The sequence below is a fragment of the Poeciliopsis prolifica genome, unplaced genomic scaffold (assembly GCF_027474105.1).
Source record: "Poeciliopsis prolifica strain line A6 unplaced genomic scaffold, Auburn_PproV2 SCAFFOLD058, whole genome shotgun sequence".
Classification (NCBI taxonomy): Eukaryota; Metazoa; Chordata; class Actinopteri; order Cyprinodontiformes; family Poeciliidae; genus Poeciliopsis; species Poeciliopsis prolifica.
Window position 1 is genome coordinate 3099400 of NW_026562433.1, and position 20257 is coordinate 3119656.

At 41.0% G+C, this 20257-nt stretch overlaps 1 protein-coding gene across 1 annotated transcript; it reads right to left on the bottom strand.

Annotated features, from left to right (window-relative positions):
• Positions 1-218: 218 nt before the first annotated feature.
• dvl2 (dishevelled segment polarity protein 2) lies at positions 219-18685 on the bottom strand. The gene is made up of 15 exons (XM_055060200.1): positions 18174-18685; positions 10516-10585; positions 8940-9094; positions 6063-6172; positions 5729-5858; positions 5370-5460; positions 5181-5250; positions 4947-5086; positions 4724-4800; positions 4577-4644; positions 4355-4489; positions 3596-3727; positions 2764-2940; positions 2402-2626; positions 219-1741 (listed from the first exon to the last, which is right to left on the bottom strand). The coding sequence occupies exons 1-15, from the start codon at positions 18332-18334 to the stop codon at positions 1191-1193; spliced, it is 2292 nt and encodes a 763-aa protein (XP_054916175.1). The 5' UTR covers positions 18335-18685; the 3' UTR covers positions 219-1190.
• Between the last annotated feature and the right edge of the window lie 1572 nt (positions 18686-20257).

Below are 20257 nucleotides of genomic sequence, written 5' to 3' on the forward strand. Positions count from 1 at the left end.
TTCCAAATGGTGAAAATTTCCAGAAATGAATAAATTAACAAGCATCATATGTATAAGCTTCTGAATTTTAAGAATTAAATGACTCTCTTGCTATTCAGATATTTAGCAAATAGAAATAATTTAGGTAACATTTACTGACCTAAACCATTAAAACCTTGGTGTGATTTAATATCAGTTTATGTAAATGCCATACGAATAAATCTAAAAACACAACACGGTGAGCTAGTATCAAATTTATTCCGAAAGGCACAAACAAAGATGGTATTATGAGTTGAAACAGCGCCACACTGTCCATGTCACTCTCTCTGTAACGTTGACTCTTCATTTAGCACCTTAATATCTGGATTACACATTATTTATAAAGTCACGCATACAAAACAAAAACAAAAAAAATGGTGAATAATGTGAGTCAATAACATAAAAATAAGGATGAGGAGCTGTATCACATTAAAGAAATACACTGAATGTCATGAAAAGGTACCGCCATAAGCACATGGTGTCACATTCAGAACATCGTGGTACCTTTCAGGTCAGGAGTGATCTGATCATTTGATTCCCGCTGACGTGTTTGGACCTTTTCCTTTCACATTGGAGCGAACGCTTTACATAGGAGCTGCAGATATTTATGTACAGAGAAGTTCATTGTCAAACAATGTGGAACAACATCTTATGTACCTGGAGTGTTTCACGTCTCAAAAAAGTAAGGCACTCATCAAAAAAACAAACAAACAAAAAAGAAACAAAACAGGCATTCAGGACCAGATCCTTCTTCCAGTACATGGTGTACCTAGCGCCCTCTAGTGTTAAACTCTGTTCTGTGTGGCTCCAGAGAGGGCAGATCTGAGATCAGCGGCTCAAACTACAGAGCAGCTCCGCCGGGCTCCGAACGCTGTGCTGAAACTTAGCTTCAAACACAGAAGAACCTGAACAGACGAGTCTTTCTGAACTGTTAAAGCTGTACTTTTTGTTTTTCGTTGAAGCAGAAACTAAACTCATTGGCACATTGAATCAAACCAAATTCCATATCAGCTTGCTTTTCATTAATTTCTTTGTTATTTTAAACCCTGTTTTCCCTAATTTATAACCAAAACCCTTACTCCGATGAGCGGCGTGAGCTCACTGAGCAGAACCGTACACTGACTTCACATGAATAAGCAATCGACACAAAGAAAAACAAAACAAAAAGCAATCTACATGACGTCCACAAAGAACTCGCTAGGGTTGCCCATGGCCAGGTGGAACGACTGACGGGACGCGGTCAGCTCTGGAGGCACAGAGCCCAGGTCACGGGTGGGAGGGGCCCCTGGAGGGCCCCCTGGAGTAGAGGAGGGAGGAGGGGGCAGCGCCTGGTGCATGGGGGCCGCCGACAGCTGCTGCGGGTGCTGGAGAGCGTGGGCGGCCATGGCCGCATGAGGGTGCTGGGGCACCATCATCAGCATCATGGGATTGTAGGGCAGGATGCCTGGCGGGTACGGGGACATATGGGGGGGCTGCGGCATCCGGTGGTGGTGGGAGCGCTGCGACGAGGCGTGGCTGTGCTCACTGGGAGCCGACGAGCCGTGGCCACGCCTCAGGCTGCCGCGGGTGGAGTACTCCGATTCGCTGCCGCTGCCGGAGCGCGACTCGGCGCCACCGCCGTCTCCAGATGGGGATTTCTCCCCCCCGCCCACGGTGCTGCCGGGGCCCTTGCTGCTGCGCCGCCGCTCGCCCTCGCTCCTCGTTGAGCCGCTGCTTCGGCTCCCTGGGAAGAGGAGGAACAGAAGACAAAAGCATCTTACTTTACTGGTTCGTAATGTTGCTTTTTCCAGATCTAAATGTTCTCATGTCAGTCAGTTTGGGTCAAAAGCAGGAAAATTTTCTGAACTACTCAAAACTAGTCAAAATAACAGGAAGCCGTGCATTCCTAATCTAAAAATCAAATTAACTAAAAAAAATGCAAGTAAAATTTCTTACTTAAAATGTCTTGGAGGTGCCAATAATCAAGCCAACTGGGATTTTGAGTAAATGGTTGTTTAGTTTAGATGATTATTTCTCAACGTGGGACTTTTTTTTTTTTTTTGCACTGGACAAATGTACTGAAATTAAACTTTAACATTTCATCCTATGTTGAAAGCATGAGTTTTTGTACATTTTTAACCATGCAGTACAGTTGATTGACACAAAATTTGCTTGATTTTGTAAACATGGAGGTTCGGGTTGATCTTTGATGACCTCTGGAAACATTTATTAATTTCATTAAAATGATTGCGGCACAAACCAGCACAAACATTTGATATAAATTCTGTTTAATTTGAAGGACATGGGGAGTCAAATGTTCAAAACTGAGTCCATGATAGCTGAAGTCGAAGAATCCCTAAAACATCTTTTTTTCTTTAAATGATTATAATCTATGTTTTGTCACCTTCGCTGTGCTGGCTGCCCGTGCTGCCTGGAGCGAAGCTGTAGCTGCTGAGTTCATGGTACGGAGGCGGCTGGCTGGAGTAGGGATGCGCTGCGTAGGGCTGGTAGGGGAAGGTGTGCATCATGGGCCACGGGGAGGCGCCGGGGAGCGGCAGGGGGGCCAGGGTGTCCTGATCCGAGGCGCCGCTGGAGCCGTCGTTGTCGTTCAGCGACAGGTTGGCCATGTCTGGGTAAAAGGACAGAATAGATTTCAACAAACAAATTAACCAAGAAGAGTTTTATTCTTCTGAATGAAACTTCTGCTTATCAGAATATATTGTCTCCAATTTCGTTTGGACTGAGATTAACATATCAGCGACTCACAGTTCTCACAGTCACTCAGATCTCCGAATACGTAGTAGCACTGCTCGGAGAAAGTGATCTTGTTGACGGTGTGTCGAATGAAGCCGGCCTTCAGAAGGTTGCTGGCATACTTCCTGGCTTCCCGGCGGTCCTGGAATCCCTCGATGTGGTGGAAGAGCCACTCCACTACGTCAGAGCCTGAAGGCGAGACGGAGACCAAGAGAGAGAAACAGAGAGAGACATAGAGAGAGAGAGATTCTCAGTGACACAAAGAAATAAACAAAACATTTATCTCCAGTCAGACGATAACAGATTGCAGGTTGTTGTCAGCCTATTTCATCTGATCCAAAATCTTGGAAAAACAGAGCCTCTTCAGTCAGAGACTGCTACAAGTGACTTTCCATGCCAACAGCCACCACTACTTTCAGTAACTCTTTAATATGAGTTACACCAACATTTTATTTACCTCTGGGATCAATTTACCTCATTGATCACAATGAATCCCAAAATAAAGTGGAAGGACTCCATAATAATTTGTCTTCAATGTCTCTAAGCTGCAGGAGTTTACGATCTAAACAAATCAGATAAAACAATCGGAATACAAAATTTGGGCTGTCATGTAGATTTTGTAATTGCTGCTTGTGAGTCAGCTTGCAGGTGATTCCAATTTGGCACATGTTTCCAGCCAGAACAAGCATTTCCATTCGTAGGATTGGGATTTCTCCCTTCCTCCCACAGGTCACACGGTTTTAATTCTGGAAATATAATGGCTGCCTTGTAACCCAGAGAGCCATAGAGAGCTAAGAGTTTTTGTTTTTTCCTGCAGTAGTTTCTCTTTTTCTTTTCATCTTACCCAGGAACGCGTTGGGGATGGTGATTTTAAGCCACATGCGATCCCTGACCTCCAGCCCAGACTCTGGTGAAGCCATGGCCTTGGCGACAGAGGCCATGTCAGAGTGCAGCGACAAGTTAAAGTCATCGAAACCTGAAAGGAAACAGAAGCAAACCAAGCTTTACAATTTAAATTTTTAAAGGTTTTGTTGGCTCTAGAGGCCTTTATTTGAAAGCAGATAAGCAGGAAACAGGGTAATCAGTGAGAAGGAAGAAATGCGGGAAATGTCGCCATGCTCGGAATCGAACTTGCGACTACTGCCACAAGGACAAAGGCCTCAATACGTGGGTCGTGCTTTGCCCCTGCGCCACCGCATCACCCCAACAATTTCAATTTCAAAATTCAAAAATACGACATTAATCCCAAAAGGGAAATTAAATAACACCAGTCGGGATCACTTTACTTTTGCACATTTTCAATTGTCGCTATCACACAAAACTTGATGAAAGAAACTGCAGTTTGCAGTTTTAACGAGACATAAATGCATAAAAGTTCAACAGACGCGAACACAGCCACCCGGATTCAATCAGATCAAAATCAAGAGAAGCAGATCAGAGCTGCTAGCACTTATTACAGAGACAAACAGACAGAGGTAAACAGGATTTATGGGCTAACGTCGTTAAAAGATAAAAGATGAACAGAAACAAAACCAGCAGAACTTGCGTCATTCTGGCCTCGTCTGGCTAAAACTAAGTGGACCGAGTTGAAAAGTGGACTCACGTTCAGTTTCGGTGACGGAGGAGGAGGAGGTGATGGTGCTGAGGGAGGAGCTGCCCGGATACGGAGGGTAAGCCCCGGTCATGGCCACAGAGTGGCTGACCCACGCCGCGGGGTCGATGGGTCGGATCGGCTCATCTGGCAGAGGAAGAGGAGGAAGAGGAGGAAGAGCTGACCGTCTGCGGCGTTTATCTACCGAAGGACCTGAGGGGCTCATGTACTCACTGCGAGGCAGCGTGAAGTAGCCCTGAGGGGCCGGGTCCCAACACTTGGCCACCGTCAGTATGATGGGTCTGCAAAAGCCAGCAAACACCGATCAGTTCACGTCAGAGGCAGAACTGGAAGCATCCAGACTGGAAATTGCCGACTCACCCTGGTTTGTGTACGATCTCTCTGAGAACTCGCACCGCGTCGTCGTTACTCATGTTCTCAAAGTTGATGTCGTTCACCTTTGATGGCAAAAATTTTTTTTGTTGAAATACTTAACAGTGTTGCAGATTCATCGATTCTGCTTCTGTTTGTTCATTATTATTATTCGAGATTTATAACACAAAATATCAACAGAAGCATTAATGCATCATTCATCCCTGCAGACCTGCAGCAGCATGTCTCCGGGTTCGATGCGTCCGTCCGCAGCCACAGCCCCGCCCTTCATGATGGAGCCGATGTAGATGCCGCCATCCCCTCTTTCGTTGCTCTGGCCCACAATGCTAATACCCAGGAAGTTGTACTTCTCTGTATTGTTGAGAAATCACAATGAGCCTTTAAAAACAAGCTAAAGAGTGAAGCTTGTCATTCCACTAAAATATTGCTGCCACTGAGTACTGACCCATGTTGAGCGTGACGGTGATGATGTTCAGGGACATCGTGGAATCCGTCACGCTGCTGAAGGACGAGGCCTGATGAACAAATTGATTCAATCACTATATTTGTTTGAAACTTTTAAAAAGTTCAAACCATGTAAAAGCAAACAAAACACAAAATTTGTGGAAGAGGGCGTTGGAAGTGTTCGTTGTACCCTTTCCAGCCGCGGGGGGCGCTGTTTCCTCCGCCGACGGTGTCGTTTCAGAAGCCTGGAGGCGGTGCTCTGCTCTGTGGCGCTGCTGAACCTACAAGTTTATAGATCAGGAAAAAGATCAGTAGGAAGATGAGATCCTCTCCTCAAATGTGCTGCAACTCAGAGAAGAAAATGGAAAAGCAAAAATACAAACAAACTAAAGTTACCGAGATTTAGCAAAAGTTGTGTAAAGTTAGAATTTGATCAAAGTTTTCTTTCTGATAGTCTCCTTTTTGTTTCCATTTCTGTGATAAAAATGTTGATCTGGACTGTGTAGTGGGATTGTCACGATGCAAAACGTTTCGCCCTTTGTCTTTTACCTGCTCATGGTGTCGTCATCCTCAGAGTCACAGAAGCTGGTCGTGTCCAGCTCACTGCTCATCACCGTGCTGGAGCTCTCGTACCCTGCCAGGTGGCGCTCCAGGCGGCTCTGACCGTTCATGCGGGGCCCTTGAAAATAAACAGAAAACGGGACAAATTATGCCAGATGAAGTTTCGCGTTTTCCTGTTTTCCCTTGCCGAGGAGAAAACATTCCACAGGCGAACATTCCCTGATTCTATCTGCCAGCGTGGAGGGTGGAGGCGGGCCAGATCTGGATAAAGCGCCGTGATAATGGATTGTTTTTGTGAGCGTAGAGATGTGTAGTTTCTCACCGTGCTGATCCACGCTCTCTCTGTGGCGGGGTCTCTCCCTCCTGAAGGAAACCACGGACTCGGTTTCAGTCTGATCGTCCAAAGTCTCCACGCTGCCCGTAGCGTTGGGACTGCAGAAAACAAAACAGACATTCGATATTTGAACCATTTTCTGCGATTGTTGTAAAGTTTGCGGCTGCTCCTGTGCTTCTTTGAGGATATTTCTAAAGTTCAATTAACCGTTTCGGGTCACGAATGATGAAATTGAGCATGTTTTTTTTTTTTTTTTTTAAACACAGCATGCCTGGCGGTCAGCTTTTAGTTACAGGCAATGATCCAGTTACCTGTCACTTCAATGAAGTTTTTCGCGTCTGATACTAACACCTGATATGATCTTATCATATTACAATGAATCCAGAAACTAAAGCAGTCACCTCCTGTGACTTGAATCTCCCGAGAGGATCGGATAGCCGCAGATCCATTGGCAGCTCAAGTATAAGTGCTGTTTTGGTATTATAATGGAGACGAAACCCGATTCCAGGCACAAAGGCAAATGTTGTGCTAAATGTTAAACCCATGCAGGTAATTCCATCATTGTGTGAAGAAGGATCCATTATCTTCCACTTCACTCTTTGATGCCTCCCCTGGTGTGATTTCAGGCGTGTTCTACCGGCAGTGAGCCTTCATTAAGAATCGCTCATGAACTGAACATAACCAAAAACTCTAAAGTTGTTGCAGCAAATTAGATATGTTACACTCTTGTTACCAATCCATATACTCCAGAGGGAAGAACTGATCTGGGAGCGACGTCACGCCCAACTTACCGGTTTTCCAGTTACAAGCTGCGAAAGCAGTTGCATAGGCACTCAGTGATCAGGCTGTCTCAGACGGAGCCTTTGGTCACAGCACAGCCCCAATCAAGTTTTAAATTGTACCAAAAAATTTTTTATTTATATCATTATTTATATTAAATTCTCCATGTACTCTCCAGCTTCCTTCATTTACATTTTGCTCCCCCACCCTGGACCACCTGAAAAAGATTACAAGCTAAATCTGTTATCTGATTCAGACCAACGTAAACAAACTTGGTGTGAAAATCTTCGGACTTTCCCACTTTACCAGATTTGGGATTGAGGAAATTCTTTCTAACATAGAAATATTCACCCAGTCACTGATCTGCAGTGACTTTATTATTTACTCTGGAAATCAAGAGTTGTTTAAACTTGACGATTGTTTAGATTTTAAATACTGCATTAGTATATATTTTCCTAATAATAAAAGGTGTCCTCTGACTCAGAGGAAGATCCTAGAAATCACATGCTTTCTTGGGGGAGGGGGTTTCCTTAACACTCTTCTATGGAGGAATAAATTGAGAACAACTCAAGACTAATAAACAAAATTATATAGAAAAATAAGAGGATAATTGGAAAACAGCACCTTTCTTCTGCGTGTTAGCACTGAAAGAAATCATCAGTTTCTCTAACACTTATGACTGTTTCAACATCTCAGCTGCATATTGAGTTTTATAGATAAATGCATTATTTGACGACCAAAACAGCAACTAACACCTAACCAAAAAGCCAACAGTTGTGAATTTTCTCAAATTGCAATAATCTGTTTTGAATGCAACTCTTCTGAATTTAACTGATGGTCGTTAATGTTCTGCTAAAGCCTCCAAAACTTTCCTTCAGAGGCGCGTTTGGAGCGCCGTTCAGTGATGGCTTTCTAAGGTCTAAATCCGTTTTAATGGTAATCTTTAGCTCTAAAACCAATCATATGACTGGCTGAACGTGGGAGCTGTGTGAGTAAGCCTGCTTACGTTTACCTCTCTTTGTTTTTGGACAAAGAGAGGAAAACAAGTCTCTGGTAGCAGAGATTAACACTCTGCTACCAGGACTACTGGTGTGCAGTGAAGCTACTGCAAAAAAACTGACCCTTGTTGAACCATTTTCTTTGGTTGCAGTTTAATAATTATAATGTCCACCATTCAGAAATGTGCAAACAAAACCAAAATCCACTTGTCTTTTATTCAGTTCTATTAAATACAACATCATTTTTGCTAACTTTGAAAACATTCACCGCACTTCGGTTCCTCTAAATCAATTTTTCTGAATAAACTGAAAAACACTCACTTTCTTGGCTGTTTTATAAACTTTCAGTTGAATACCTGTGTTGAAATTTTGTTTATGGAGTGTTAAAAATGCTTTACGTAGAATAGACGTTCATATTCATGCTCTTATTTTGAAGTGACTGAAAACTATTCACATTGTGCACCTCTAAGGATAGAAAGGGTTTTGTTCAAGCATGCTCCTAAAATAACTGGTTTATGGCTGTCATGGAGACTTGTTTATCCAAATATGCCCCTATTGACCAGAGCACTACAACAATGAGTTTTGTCGAATTTAACCTATAACTGCGAATGGTTAAAACATTTTGAATATGAACTTTTTAAGTAATTGTTCTGACTTCTTAAAATTAAACAGACATTTGCTTTTCCTGCATAATAAATTCTCTTATTTTTAAAGAGTGGCTTAAGAAATGGGCCACTAAGTACAAGCATTAATTTTAAAAATGTTCCAGGCACGTTTACTTTAAACGGGAATAAAAATTAACAGTTTTTCTGACAAAAAAAAAATAATAATTAAGAAACAGCGAGCATCATTAGTATAGATAACAGGGTTGGCTTCAGGTAAGATCAGTTACAAAACCTCTGCAGTATTCTTGCAGGAACCTGATACAGAGAGTGTGAGCTGCTCAAGAGTTTCTCTGTCAAAGACAAAGAAAAAAAAAAAAGTTGTACTTCAAGTACAAGATTTGAAAAATCTTCATGTCCAGCATCCGGGTCATGTCCTACAGGGTTTACTGTAGAGTAAATGAGAACAATTGTGCTTTGCTTACTGGAAGGAGGGTGGTCTGGAGTCCCCAATGCCTCCTGTCCTCTCTGCGGGTGGGGGTGGCAGAGGCGGTGGAGGTGGTGAAGGCTGGGTGGTGGTTTCCACAGGGGGCACCACCACAACTGGAGGCTCTGCGACGGGAGTCTCCGAAGACACCAACTAAGAAAAGAGAGAGATAAACAGAACAAGTGGCGACGAGTTAGCGACAGGGCGTACAGGACGACAAAAAGAGAAAATAAACCTATATGTTGAAGCTGAAAGTGAGAGGAATGGTTGAGAAATTCAGAAGACTGAAAGGAGGAGGAGAAAGGAGGTGAAAGGAGGGGAAACGTCTACCATGTCAATTACTTTGACATAGAAACACTCGACTCTTTTCAGACAAACGTCTCAAGGGCAAACTGAAACGCTATCCCACACTTAACCTGTCTCCCTTCATTATCCAGGAAAACTGGCCACACACACAAACAGCAACAATTAGGATGAAAGCCGCACAGCCTCGGATTACACAGCGCATAAAACAGACAGACAGGAAGGGAACGAGACTGAGAAATGGAGGGATAAAAAGTTTCAATTCAGTGGTCTCATCGCTTTGACGCTGCACAGACACTCGGCATGCTCAGAAACACATTACAGTGTATTAGTGTCACAAATTTTGAAACACTGACAGTAAAGCGTTTCCTGAAAATGAGCTCCGTCTGTAAAAACGATCCCAAATGATCAGCAACATGTGGACAGACGTCCCTACATGGAAAGATTCCTGCTCCAGTCTGCAGATCACATATCAGCTCCTCTGCTCTCCAACCTTTGTTCTCCTTTTGCTTTAATGTTTGGTTTTTTTTTTCCAATCTTATTCACTTAACAGATGCTCCAGCCCCAGACCTGCGTTTCTAGGCCAAGTCTCGGTGTTTTGTCTTTGTTTGGATCCAAGCTGCAGGGTGGGGTGAAACAGCTGGGACTTCCACCAGAGAAAAGGAAAGTATTACAACAGTTTTTTGGCAAATCACTTTACTGTAAGAGTTCACAGGCCATGTGACACGGAGCTAGAGCATCACTGGACAAAGACAGAAACAGGGGCCTTCTTTATGTCCAGCAGGTAGGAAGCAGCTGTGCTCTGCCAATGGAGGACGTTTCACTGGAGTTGATTAGTGATGAAATGTCAAGAATATGTGGACTTTAAACTAGATTCAAAGGGTCTGCAGCATTTCTTCAATACCAACAGATCAGACGCAGGACTCTTCCAAGAAATCATACGCAAAAAACTCACTTGCTGCAATATTCAGATTCCTTTCTCACTCCCCCGGACTAAAAGAAAAAATTCTGCTCTGACTCCGTATATTGGATGACATTTATGGTGATTTTCATCCATCCATTGTCCAAGTAAAGATTCTAAAACCCTTTTTTTCTCAAGTTCTCAAGGAACTTCATCATAAGCCAGCTGAGAAATGTAACTTCTATACATTGAGTGTCCTTTTAATACAAAAGCCTTCATACAAAATTCAGAAATATTTGAAGAAAAGCCAACAAGTGTAGGTACAAAGAAAACTATCAAAAACATATAGAACAAATTTACATCTTCTTACCCATGATACCACTCTGCCGTTAAAACAAGGCAACTTGGCGCTGTCGTCGGAAATCTCTTCCTTCACCACCCTGGAGAAAGAAAAGAGGAGAGGAGAGGTTCAGGAAGCATAAACTGCTCTGTTTTCACAACATTGGTGATGGATGAATGTGGCCTGACAGTAGCACAGCTGAGCGGAGGAACATGTTGCTCAGAAGGAGATCAGTGAAAATGCAGGGATTCAAAAAGTCGAAACGTCCAAATAAATGTCTTTGTCTGAAACCAGGAACACGGGAAGTGAAAACATGACACAGTGCTTCTTCTTGCAACGTCGTCACGTCTTTCCTTTGGAGTATCCATCCATCCTTCCTTCCTTCCTTGCAATCAGTCTTGATGCACGTTTGTTAAAGTATTACCAAATATTACACTCAAGTACTCTTTGTAATATTGCACACACTGAAGGTGGAATAATGACTAGGTTGATACATTGTGAAGCTCAATCTTCAAATGTAAAATGTGTTATATTCATATATTTTTTTTATTCAACCTGTGCAAATAAACAATAAAGTAGACGAACTGGTGGAAAAATACTAATTTTCCCTCAACATACAACTACACTGGGTTGTATGATTTGTCCTAAGAATATAGATTCATGAGGAAACAAGGTAATAAAATAAACATGTGATATTTTAATGAAACAAAGCTATAAGATTTGGACGTTTTTGCCTTAATTTGATGTAATTTTCTGTTTCCAGAAACCAGCAAAACAGTTGAAACACTGGTTTCATTTAAATGAGAGTTGCTTTTGATTCATAATACACTGATCAATATATTTGATCTGCCTTAGTTTTGTGCCACAAAAACACAACAATGAGATTTATCTGGACAAATAATGTGAAGTAAAATTAAAAACATTGCTTGAATACCCAATTTGCTGTCAGGACTTCCTGAAATGAGCTAAAATGTATTAATAACTGTAGAAAGCGTCAACAGAGGAACATAAACTGCTTTATTTATTTTTTTGGAACAGCAAATGAATTGGTCATTTTATAGGTTTTGCAGAGGTGTCAGACGGGAAGCGGCAGTACTGGACGTGATCGTAGCTGCTCTGAACAATGCGTGTTATCTTCATGGAGGCGGCGGCTTTCACAAGCATCCCAGAAACAGTCTGGCGCTGCGCTAAAAATATGCTTCTGGTCTATTTCTGATGGAAGATGTGTCGAACTGCACACAGCAGGGAAGGCAGACAGGCAGTCGGACAGCAGCAGCGCTGAACGCATGGAAAGAAAAACATGTCAAGCAAACTAACTTCATGCAGCCACTAAAATATTCCACAAGTTTCCTTTGATTTTTGTAATAAAAAGAAATTATTTAGTCACTTTCTGTGTGAGTTACACCAGGGCTCAACTTCTAGGTGGTTGAACAGACTTCATGCAGAGGTGCATCATGTTTTTTTCTGATCCGCATCTTTGTCTTAAAAATGTGTCTCCAAACAAATGAACCAGGCTCTATTGTTTTTGATTGAAAGAGCGCTTCTGTTCATTTCATACAGGTGGATTTTCAAATCAACAACACAACATAAAGCGGGTCAAATCAGCCAGGAAACATTAGAGAGTAGAACTCCACAATCAGAGAAATTCTTTGATTTCTTTGGACGTTTTTGTGGCCTGATCAACTTGAAATCGTAAATTTACCAAATAAAAAGACAAACACTTTTTTGTTCTCCCAAACTGTCTGATGTTAAATCAGGAGCTTTTCTTGCTTTAAGTCCGTTAAAATAGTCATTTCTATTTGCTAATTGAGATAAATCATTTTGGGAAATTCCAACATAAAATCAGAAAGGTTTGGTCTGATTTGACTTCAGACTGTGAGAAAAAAGAAGGTGAAGGTGTCTTTTTTGGGGGTACGTAAACTTCTGGTTTCACGTCTATACGCATAAAATCTATATTACTAAAAGAAGCTGCTTGCAAATATCAAAAGGCTAAAACCCGCCGTGCGTCCTCCTCTGTCCCATCAGAGACAAAAACATCATTTGTGAACTTTCCTGTGACACAACGCTATTATTCAAATATTTTTCTCAAACAGAATTACAAGGAGAGCTTCTCAGCCGATACGCAGCTCATTCAGTTGTTTGAGAATCAATCTGCCTCCACTGGGCTTTTGTGAGCAGCTGTTGAGTGCCGGTTTAGAGAGTGTGAGCATAAAGCCAGCTTGTTATGGGAACTGGTCCAACAGGAAGCTGGAAGACAGTAAGTGACCGCCGGGTGTTGGTCCACAAATGTTTCCTTGATTTACTCAACATTCATGTCTTCATACTCCGTCAGCAGCAGCCGTTATGCAACAGTTTTTCCTTCCTTACTACTTAGTCTAATCAAACAAGTGGAAATAGCTTCAGACAATAAAACAGACATAAACATGCATGTCTGAGAAACATATTATTTCAGTCTTTAAAAGTATGAATGTCCTAAAATCCACTCCGCTGCCATTCTTCCAGTCCCTTGCAGCCATTACATTCCTCACACTCAACAGCATCAGCTTTCTGATAATTAATCTTCCTGAAACGGCTCCCTGATGCTCTCCCTGAGCGCAGAAGACGATCCAGAGACTCCAACTGAGATCCACTCTCCCACTGAAGACGACAACCCAGACAACGCAGCAAATGGCTGGGATCCCTCCCCTCGTGCTCCAGCGCCGGTTCTGGATCCCCCTCCTCCCCTCCGCCACACACGAGGCTCTAGCCGACAGCTGGCCTCGTACCAGGGCAAATGAAAACACACACTCCTCTCCCGAGTCGAAGACAGAGGAGGGGGGAAAAATCCCCTGCTTTGACTGGACAGCTGACTCGGAGCTGTGTTTGAATTTTTTTCGTCTGAGCTCAGTTGGAGACGTTCGGATGAGTGAATCAAACCCGGCAGCCGAGTTTGAAGTAGGAGGTGGTTTCTACGGCTGATTCCGAGTTTCCGTACTCTGCTGAGTGGGTCGCCTTGCTCTGTGTGCAAACAATTGTCCAGAGTCAAAAACGGTTATGTAATGTCAAGTAACACAGAGGAAATCCGTCAGTATCTAACCTGGCTGATCGTATCATGATATAAGCATCTCATATCAGTCGATATCAATAATTGTTGATTATTTTTCTGTTTTAAATATCCGAAATATGACGTAATCTCTTCTGTTTTATCCACAATTTTTGTTTCATACCTTTCTTTTTATTAGGCTGCGGTTGTACAAACTGTTGCTAGGTAACCAAAGAGTGAGCGAGTTGTTGCTAGGTAACCATAGAGTGAGCGAGTTGTTGCTAGGTAACCATAGAGTGGGCGAGGTAGTTGATGCCACCAGCCTTTCTTAGTCGGACAGTGAGAGGTTCAGCTTTTAAAGCGTTTTTACTCTGCCTACATCCCCCAGAATGCAGTGCGGTTCTGGATTGCAGTTCAGCAAAAATTCTACACACTGAATACTTTATCAGCTGTACTATCTAGTTTTATCACGACAGATATTGTTGCCAAGTTATTCTCCGGTCCTATTTTAACCATTCATTTTCTGCTCCACTTGTGTCCATTGGAAACAAAAATTCTCTTTTAAATGAACACTTGCCCAGAGTCTTTCACAAATACCAATTTTAAGTTCAGTCCTCAACGTCCATCCATCATCTTCCACTTATTCGGGGTCCGGTTGGGTCAGGCTTAGGCCCAGACTTTTCCCTCCTCTGCCACTTGGGGCCAGATCCTACGGGGAAATCCCATGTTAGAGACAACCTGCGGAGGAAACTCATTTTGGCCGCTGTTATATCTGCAGCCTCGTTCTTTCTGTCACCTCCCATAGATGCGTGAATATCGTAGATCGACTGGTAAATCAAAAGTTTGGCCTTTGAGCTCGTTCTCTTTCTTCACCATGACAGACCGGTACAGCTTCCGCATCGCTGCAGAGGGCACCATCCAAGCCGCCTGTCGATCTCTCTCATTCATGAACAAGACCCTAAGTTACCTCGACTCCTCCAGAGCACCAAATAAAGCGCTACACAAGAGACACTGGTATAGCAGACGGAGTTTGTATTTTAAAGAGAGAAGTGTAGCAGAAGTGTCCATTGTTTTAGGTTCTCATGTAAACATTCGCTTTATTAAACATCACTATAATTGCTCTAAGAGTTTACCATCATCATAAAAACAAGATTGGCAGGAATCGATTATTCAATAGGGAATATCCGCAATCAGAAATCAAGCTCGGTGGAAGAAATCTCAAATGGATCTTTGAACAGAGATGAGAATCGAGCAGAATAGCATAGAGAAGCAATGGCCAAGCTTGAATTTTCCATGAACGATAGAAATAAATCATAAAAATACTCAAATTTCATGTATAATTCAATTGTTTATTTCCTGACTATTTTACAGTCAATTTACTGACTGTGGCTCCGCATCCATGATAGCTTATTTATGGAACTAGGACTATGCCTGTTGATCAAACCAAAATGTCTCTTTCATATTTAAAATCAGAAAGGGTCACAAGAAGGAAAGTGAATGAAACGGTATTTTAGTTTTTAACAAAGTAGACTGCAACTTCTCTGTCAGTAATTACAAAAACAGAACAATAAAAGGAGTCGGACAAAAACCTAAGCTGTGATATGGCAAATCAGAGATAATTGGCACAATTTGAATATAAATAAATTAAATACTCATCCAGACTTGTAAAATGCTGAAGTCAAATTGTATTCTTTCCCATATTTTTTCAAGGATTCGTCAGAACCTTGTGTAAATATTTTCAAAGGTAGAAAAGATGAGATCAAGATTATGATATTCAGTTGAACACAGTATAGCAGGCAGACCATATGGTTGGACTGAAACCACAAAGATCATAGATAAGTAACATTTAAAGTGATTTAAAGTGCTCTGAAAGCCTTTTTATTTGATAAAGCCAATATTTGCAAGAGCTGCAGAATATATCCAAGAAAAATATAAACGTGCACAATAATAATATCGTAATGATAGTCTACTATATTTCAGTTGGTCTGTCTTTATGGTCTGCATCTGATTAAAATAGCAGTCCCAGCTGGATGAACTCTTACAATATAAAATGTTCACATTTTATATAGACGATAGTACAAACTTTTGACAACAAATTATTTAATCTAAATGACTGAGAAGAAGATGTTTTAAAAAAAAACTAAGACGTTTACGGCCGTTTCAAGTAATAATTTATACACTTTGTCTGGATATTTCTATTAAACCTTCCAAAAAATGTTTTTTGGCTGTCCACCCATTTAGAATAAAAATCAGTGTATTAATTTGCAGCAGTCCAAAAAGGTCAACTTAATTTTATGTTAAGTTACAGCAACAGATGACAATCCGATGTGGGCCAAACAGAAACCCAGCGTTTTTCTGAGAAAACATGGAAGTTCATTCATAAACTAAGTATTCTGCGTCTTCAACTCGAGTGTTTCTAACCAAGGGCTCAGCATAGACTTAAAAAAGGGAAGAAAAAAAAAACACAAGAGGTAAATTGATAATACTCTGGGTATATTTACATTGTCAGCAGGGATTCTTACAAGTGCAGCAGTAAATGAAACTCTGGTGTGGATGATGGAATGCCTCAGTCTGTTGTGTAATCAATAAATCCTGTGATGGGTCAAAAATCACAGCCACAAACACACCGATACGTAAATAACGGCAGTGAGTACAATGCAAAAACTCAAGAGTGATTGGAAAATTGGGATGATGAAAAAAGAACGAGAAGACTGAGGAATATTACATCACGTTGAAGTACGGGACACCCACAGCAATCAAAGCTACAACCAAGAAATTATAAGTTGATCAGATTTACTTCAATACCTCCTTCTGCAGTGTTTCTCAAACTTTACTGGATTTCATAAACATTTTGCAACAGAGCAACGCAGAGCAACGCAACGCTGTGAAGTAGAATCAAAACGACGCAAGGTCTTCGAAAATTGTTGAAGACGAAAATCTGAAAAGTTTGTAAGCAGCCACATTGCACAGTCTGTGGTACTTTCTAAAAGTTTGGAGGGTTTATTTCCCATCAACAGAGACCACTGAAAAGCATCCCCCACAGCATGATGCTGCCACCACCGTGTTTTACCGTGGGGATGTTCGGCTGAGGATGGCGAGCAGCGTGAGGTTTCCCAGCATGCATCATGATTTGGTTAAAAACTTGCATTAGGGTCTCATCTGACCGGGACACCTTCTTCTACACCTTCTCCCAGCTAAATATAAATACATGTTTTCTATGTTACTTACAACAGATTTAACAAACCGCGTATAATCATCTTTATACTTCACAATCACACACCATTTTATCAAGAAATGCAGCAATTGATATTGATATTTGATTTTGATATTGAGAAAAAATAAGATGGGTTATTGTGATGATGTGCCCAATTTATGAGGGTATTTCTACTCAGTCTAATTATTTGTTTTGTGAACTGAGTGACATCATGACTCCTAATTTATTTCATATTATATTTAGAAATCCTAATTGCACTTTCTGAATCATTTTGAAATGTTTGTTTTTTTTTTTCAAATGTTTTACCAAGGTAGTCAAGCTGTTGTTTCTTGTTTCTTTATTATTTATTTCACGTTTGCCGTTACACTCCTAACTGCGCTGACTGAAAAAATTAAGACTTTTGCTGCTTAGGTCGACTAAGCTTGTGAATCTAAAGGTGTGTTTAAGAGTTATCAAATAAATTTGTAATTCAGTACATTTATGTAAAAAAAAAAAAAAGTCAGTTCAAAATGATCAGATTATCGGATCAGATTATCGGATCGTATCGGACGATAATAAACTACAGATATCTGTCGCGGTATCAAAAGTGAAAAAAGTAGATTGGTATTTTTAGCATATATATTACAAAATGTCATTAATTTTGTGGTTGTCATGCAAGTAAATGATTTTTTGAAAATTAAAAGGAGCATGAATAATCTCCTGTGTGGAGAGCGCCAAGTCAACTTAGACTTAAAGTTAAGCAATCTTGCACAATCACAAGCTTGAATTCGGGATTGCCTCTGCAGTGCCATCCAACAACGGGGGAAAAAACCCATCCAAAACTACAATGCATTTAACTGAAACCCTGAGGGTCTCACCGGGTGAGTAAACCACAAACTCACATTCCTCTGCAGGAAAATGCACAGCAGCCACACAGGGGGAGAGAGACGGAGAGAGAGAGAAAAAAGAGGATTAATTGATAGAGGAGACAGCTATTTCTCAGAGAGGGTCAGGAGAAAGCCAGGGAATGAAAGGATGGCTGGCAGGCCAAAGTGTTGAAGAGGTAGGGAGGAGGGGGGGGGGGGAGAAAACCCTGGCTTCAGTCCTGAAGGAAAGAAAAGGCAAGGATTTCACCAGATGATGGGCTGAGGGAGGAAGGAAGGGAGGGAGGGATGAGGATTAGGGTAAAGAAAAGCAGCAGGAACAGGGAATGTTTCCCATTGTAATGATGATGATGTTTAGTGAGAAATGTCCCAACCTGAAGAAGCACTCTTAGTACCTTTTAAAAATAGTTTTTTCCTTTATTCTCCCTGCAGCTACAGTTGGAAATATCCCTCCGATCTCTAATTTGGTTCAAGTTTAAGTTCCTGCTCCTGCCCTCAGACACTTCTGGTGAATTAAAACGACCTTCCACTGTTTTCCTGCTTGTGCAATGCACGGAAAGCATTAGAGAGGGAAATTAGAGCAGCTCACCCAAAGTCCTGGTCCATAGACTTGAAAAAGAATTTGTAGTTTGGCTTGTTGAGGACCTGCTTAAAGTCCAGCAGGGTGATATTTTCTGCAGCTATGGGGATCTTCACCAAGTACGGGGTCTCCTCTTCGTCGATGTGGTAGATGATTTTGGTCTCCGCCATCTCTGCGGACGTTTTCCCGAAGAGTCGGGCGACGAGGGAGTCGAGGCAGCGTTAACCGTGTCGGGGACTCGGCTAGGTAAGCTAACGAGATGCAGCGCTGACGGGGACGGGGGCCGCTGGGATTTTTCAGCCCGAGCCCACCGACACAAAGCGCTGAAAAAAAGCCCTCGCTCTCAAACCTCCCGTGGACCGACCTCGCGCTCGCGCCGACGCTCCTTCCCTCCGTTACCGAGGGGCAGAAAACGGCAAACACGCTACATCCACACGGCTAAAACTTCCAGCAACTTTTCCCCCAACAAAAACATAAAGAGGAGGGGGTTGGGGGTGTCGAAAAACTTTTTCACCGCTTGTTGCGAGCCAACGCGGCGTGTGACGTAAAGACGTTAACCCCCCCTAAGTTTTTTTTTTTTTTTTTTTTACGTGCTGTCCCAGCCATCCTCCCAGGTAGGGAGTTCAATAAGTGCCAGGTATATACATATTTAAAAGATTCCTTGAACAGATTCGTTTTAGAATTAGGTTATGTAAAGTTTATATTAGTAATAAGCAAATTATCTTAAAAAAAAATAATAATCAAAATAAGAAATATAAAAAAGATGCCCTATCAAGGTGAAGAAATCCTCAGGGATAGTGGAAGGCTAATAATAAGTTCAGGAGTGTCCAGAGATTTTGTACGTTTTCTACTAATAAAAAAAAAAGCCAAAATTCAATTTAATGTGTTTTATTTTATTTTATTTACCTGCTTGGAAATGAACTAAACAGACAATTAAATTAGATTTTAAAAAATAACAATTAAAAACAAACAGTGTTTGGGTTTTACAGAAAAGAATCACAACTTTAAGTTTGAGCACACAAACCATAAATTTGACTGAGATTCTGCTTTGCTCCACTTGAAGACATTTGGAACATTTTTAAAAGCAGAAGAAATATAGACATCTGTAAATCATCATGGCAAAGACTTTGGTATGTTTTGCTTTTTCATTGCAAATCAGGCATGCAACTTCTCTACTGTGACAAGAACAGAAAATGGGTCACTCTTTCCCTCAAAACAGTGGCTGTAAATAACCACGATTAATCAAAAGCCGAATCTATGTCTGATTTAAAGTGGAATTTTCTGGATGTTTGTGGTCTTACAACCAATTCATTCACAGCTGCTAGTATTTTTTTTTTTTTGTTTGTTTCCGTTTCAAAACTTTTGCCATATTGATAAAATTAAACACACAGAGAGTTTGGTAAGGTTATTTACTTTTTATATTTTTTGTCTTTAAATATTTTATATGTTTTACAACTAAAGAAAGAAAAGCGTGCCATTAAATCTCATTTAGAGTCTGTGTATATAATTTAGTGTTAATTTTTTTTTTTTTTTTTTTTTTACAGTTTGAGGATATTCTTTCCTGAATTGTATTTTAAATGCATTTCACTTGATAAAGACATATGTATATTTTAATAAACGATAAATCATTTTTTTTTATGTGTTTAACAACAGTTTACCTAAATAGTTTGGAATTAAGTAACTTTTTTTTTTAATTATGTCTGATTACTAATTGTTCAAAATGTAAAAAACTGGTCAGAATCAGGATTTCTGCAAAAATGTTGCATCCTGGGTTTGGAAAATACCCAGCCATTTATGGTACAGAAATAAAATTTACTTTTTTGGCAAAGGATTATATATATTTAACAGACATTTTAAGAACAAAGACTATATAAAGGGGTGTAAAATATATTTACTAAATATTGGTTTCAATAAGACAACTGTTGACAACTGCAATTACCAAAAAAGAAAAATATGTTCATACATAATATTAAGAAAACAACTTTGTGTCTAAATAATGACACAAAGGGAGAACATAAAATGAATCAGGGTAATAAATAACTTCTACCAAATGTCCTTCTGGTGGATTACGTTTTAATGTTTACTGTTGCCAG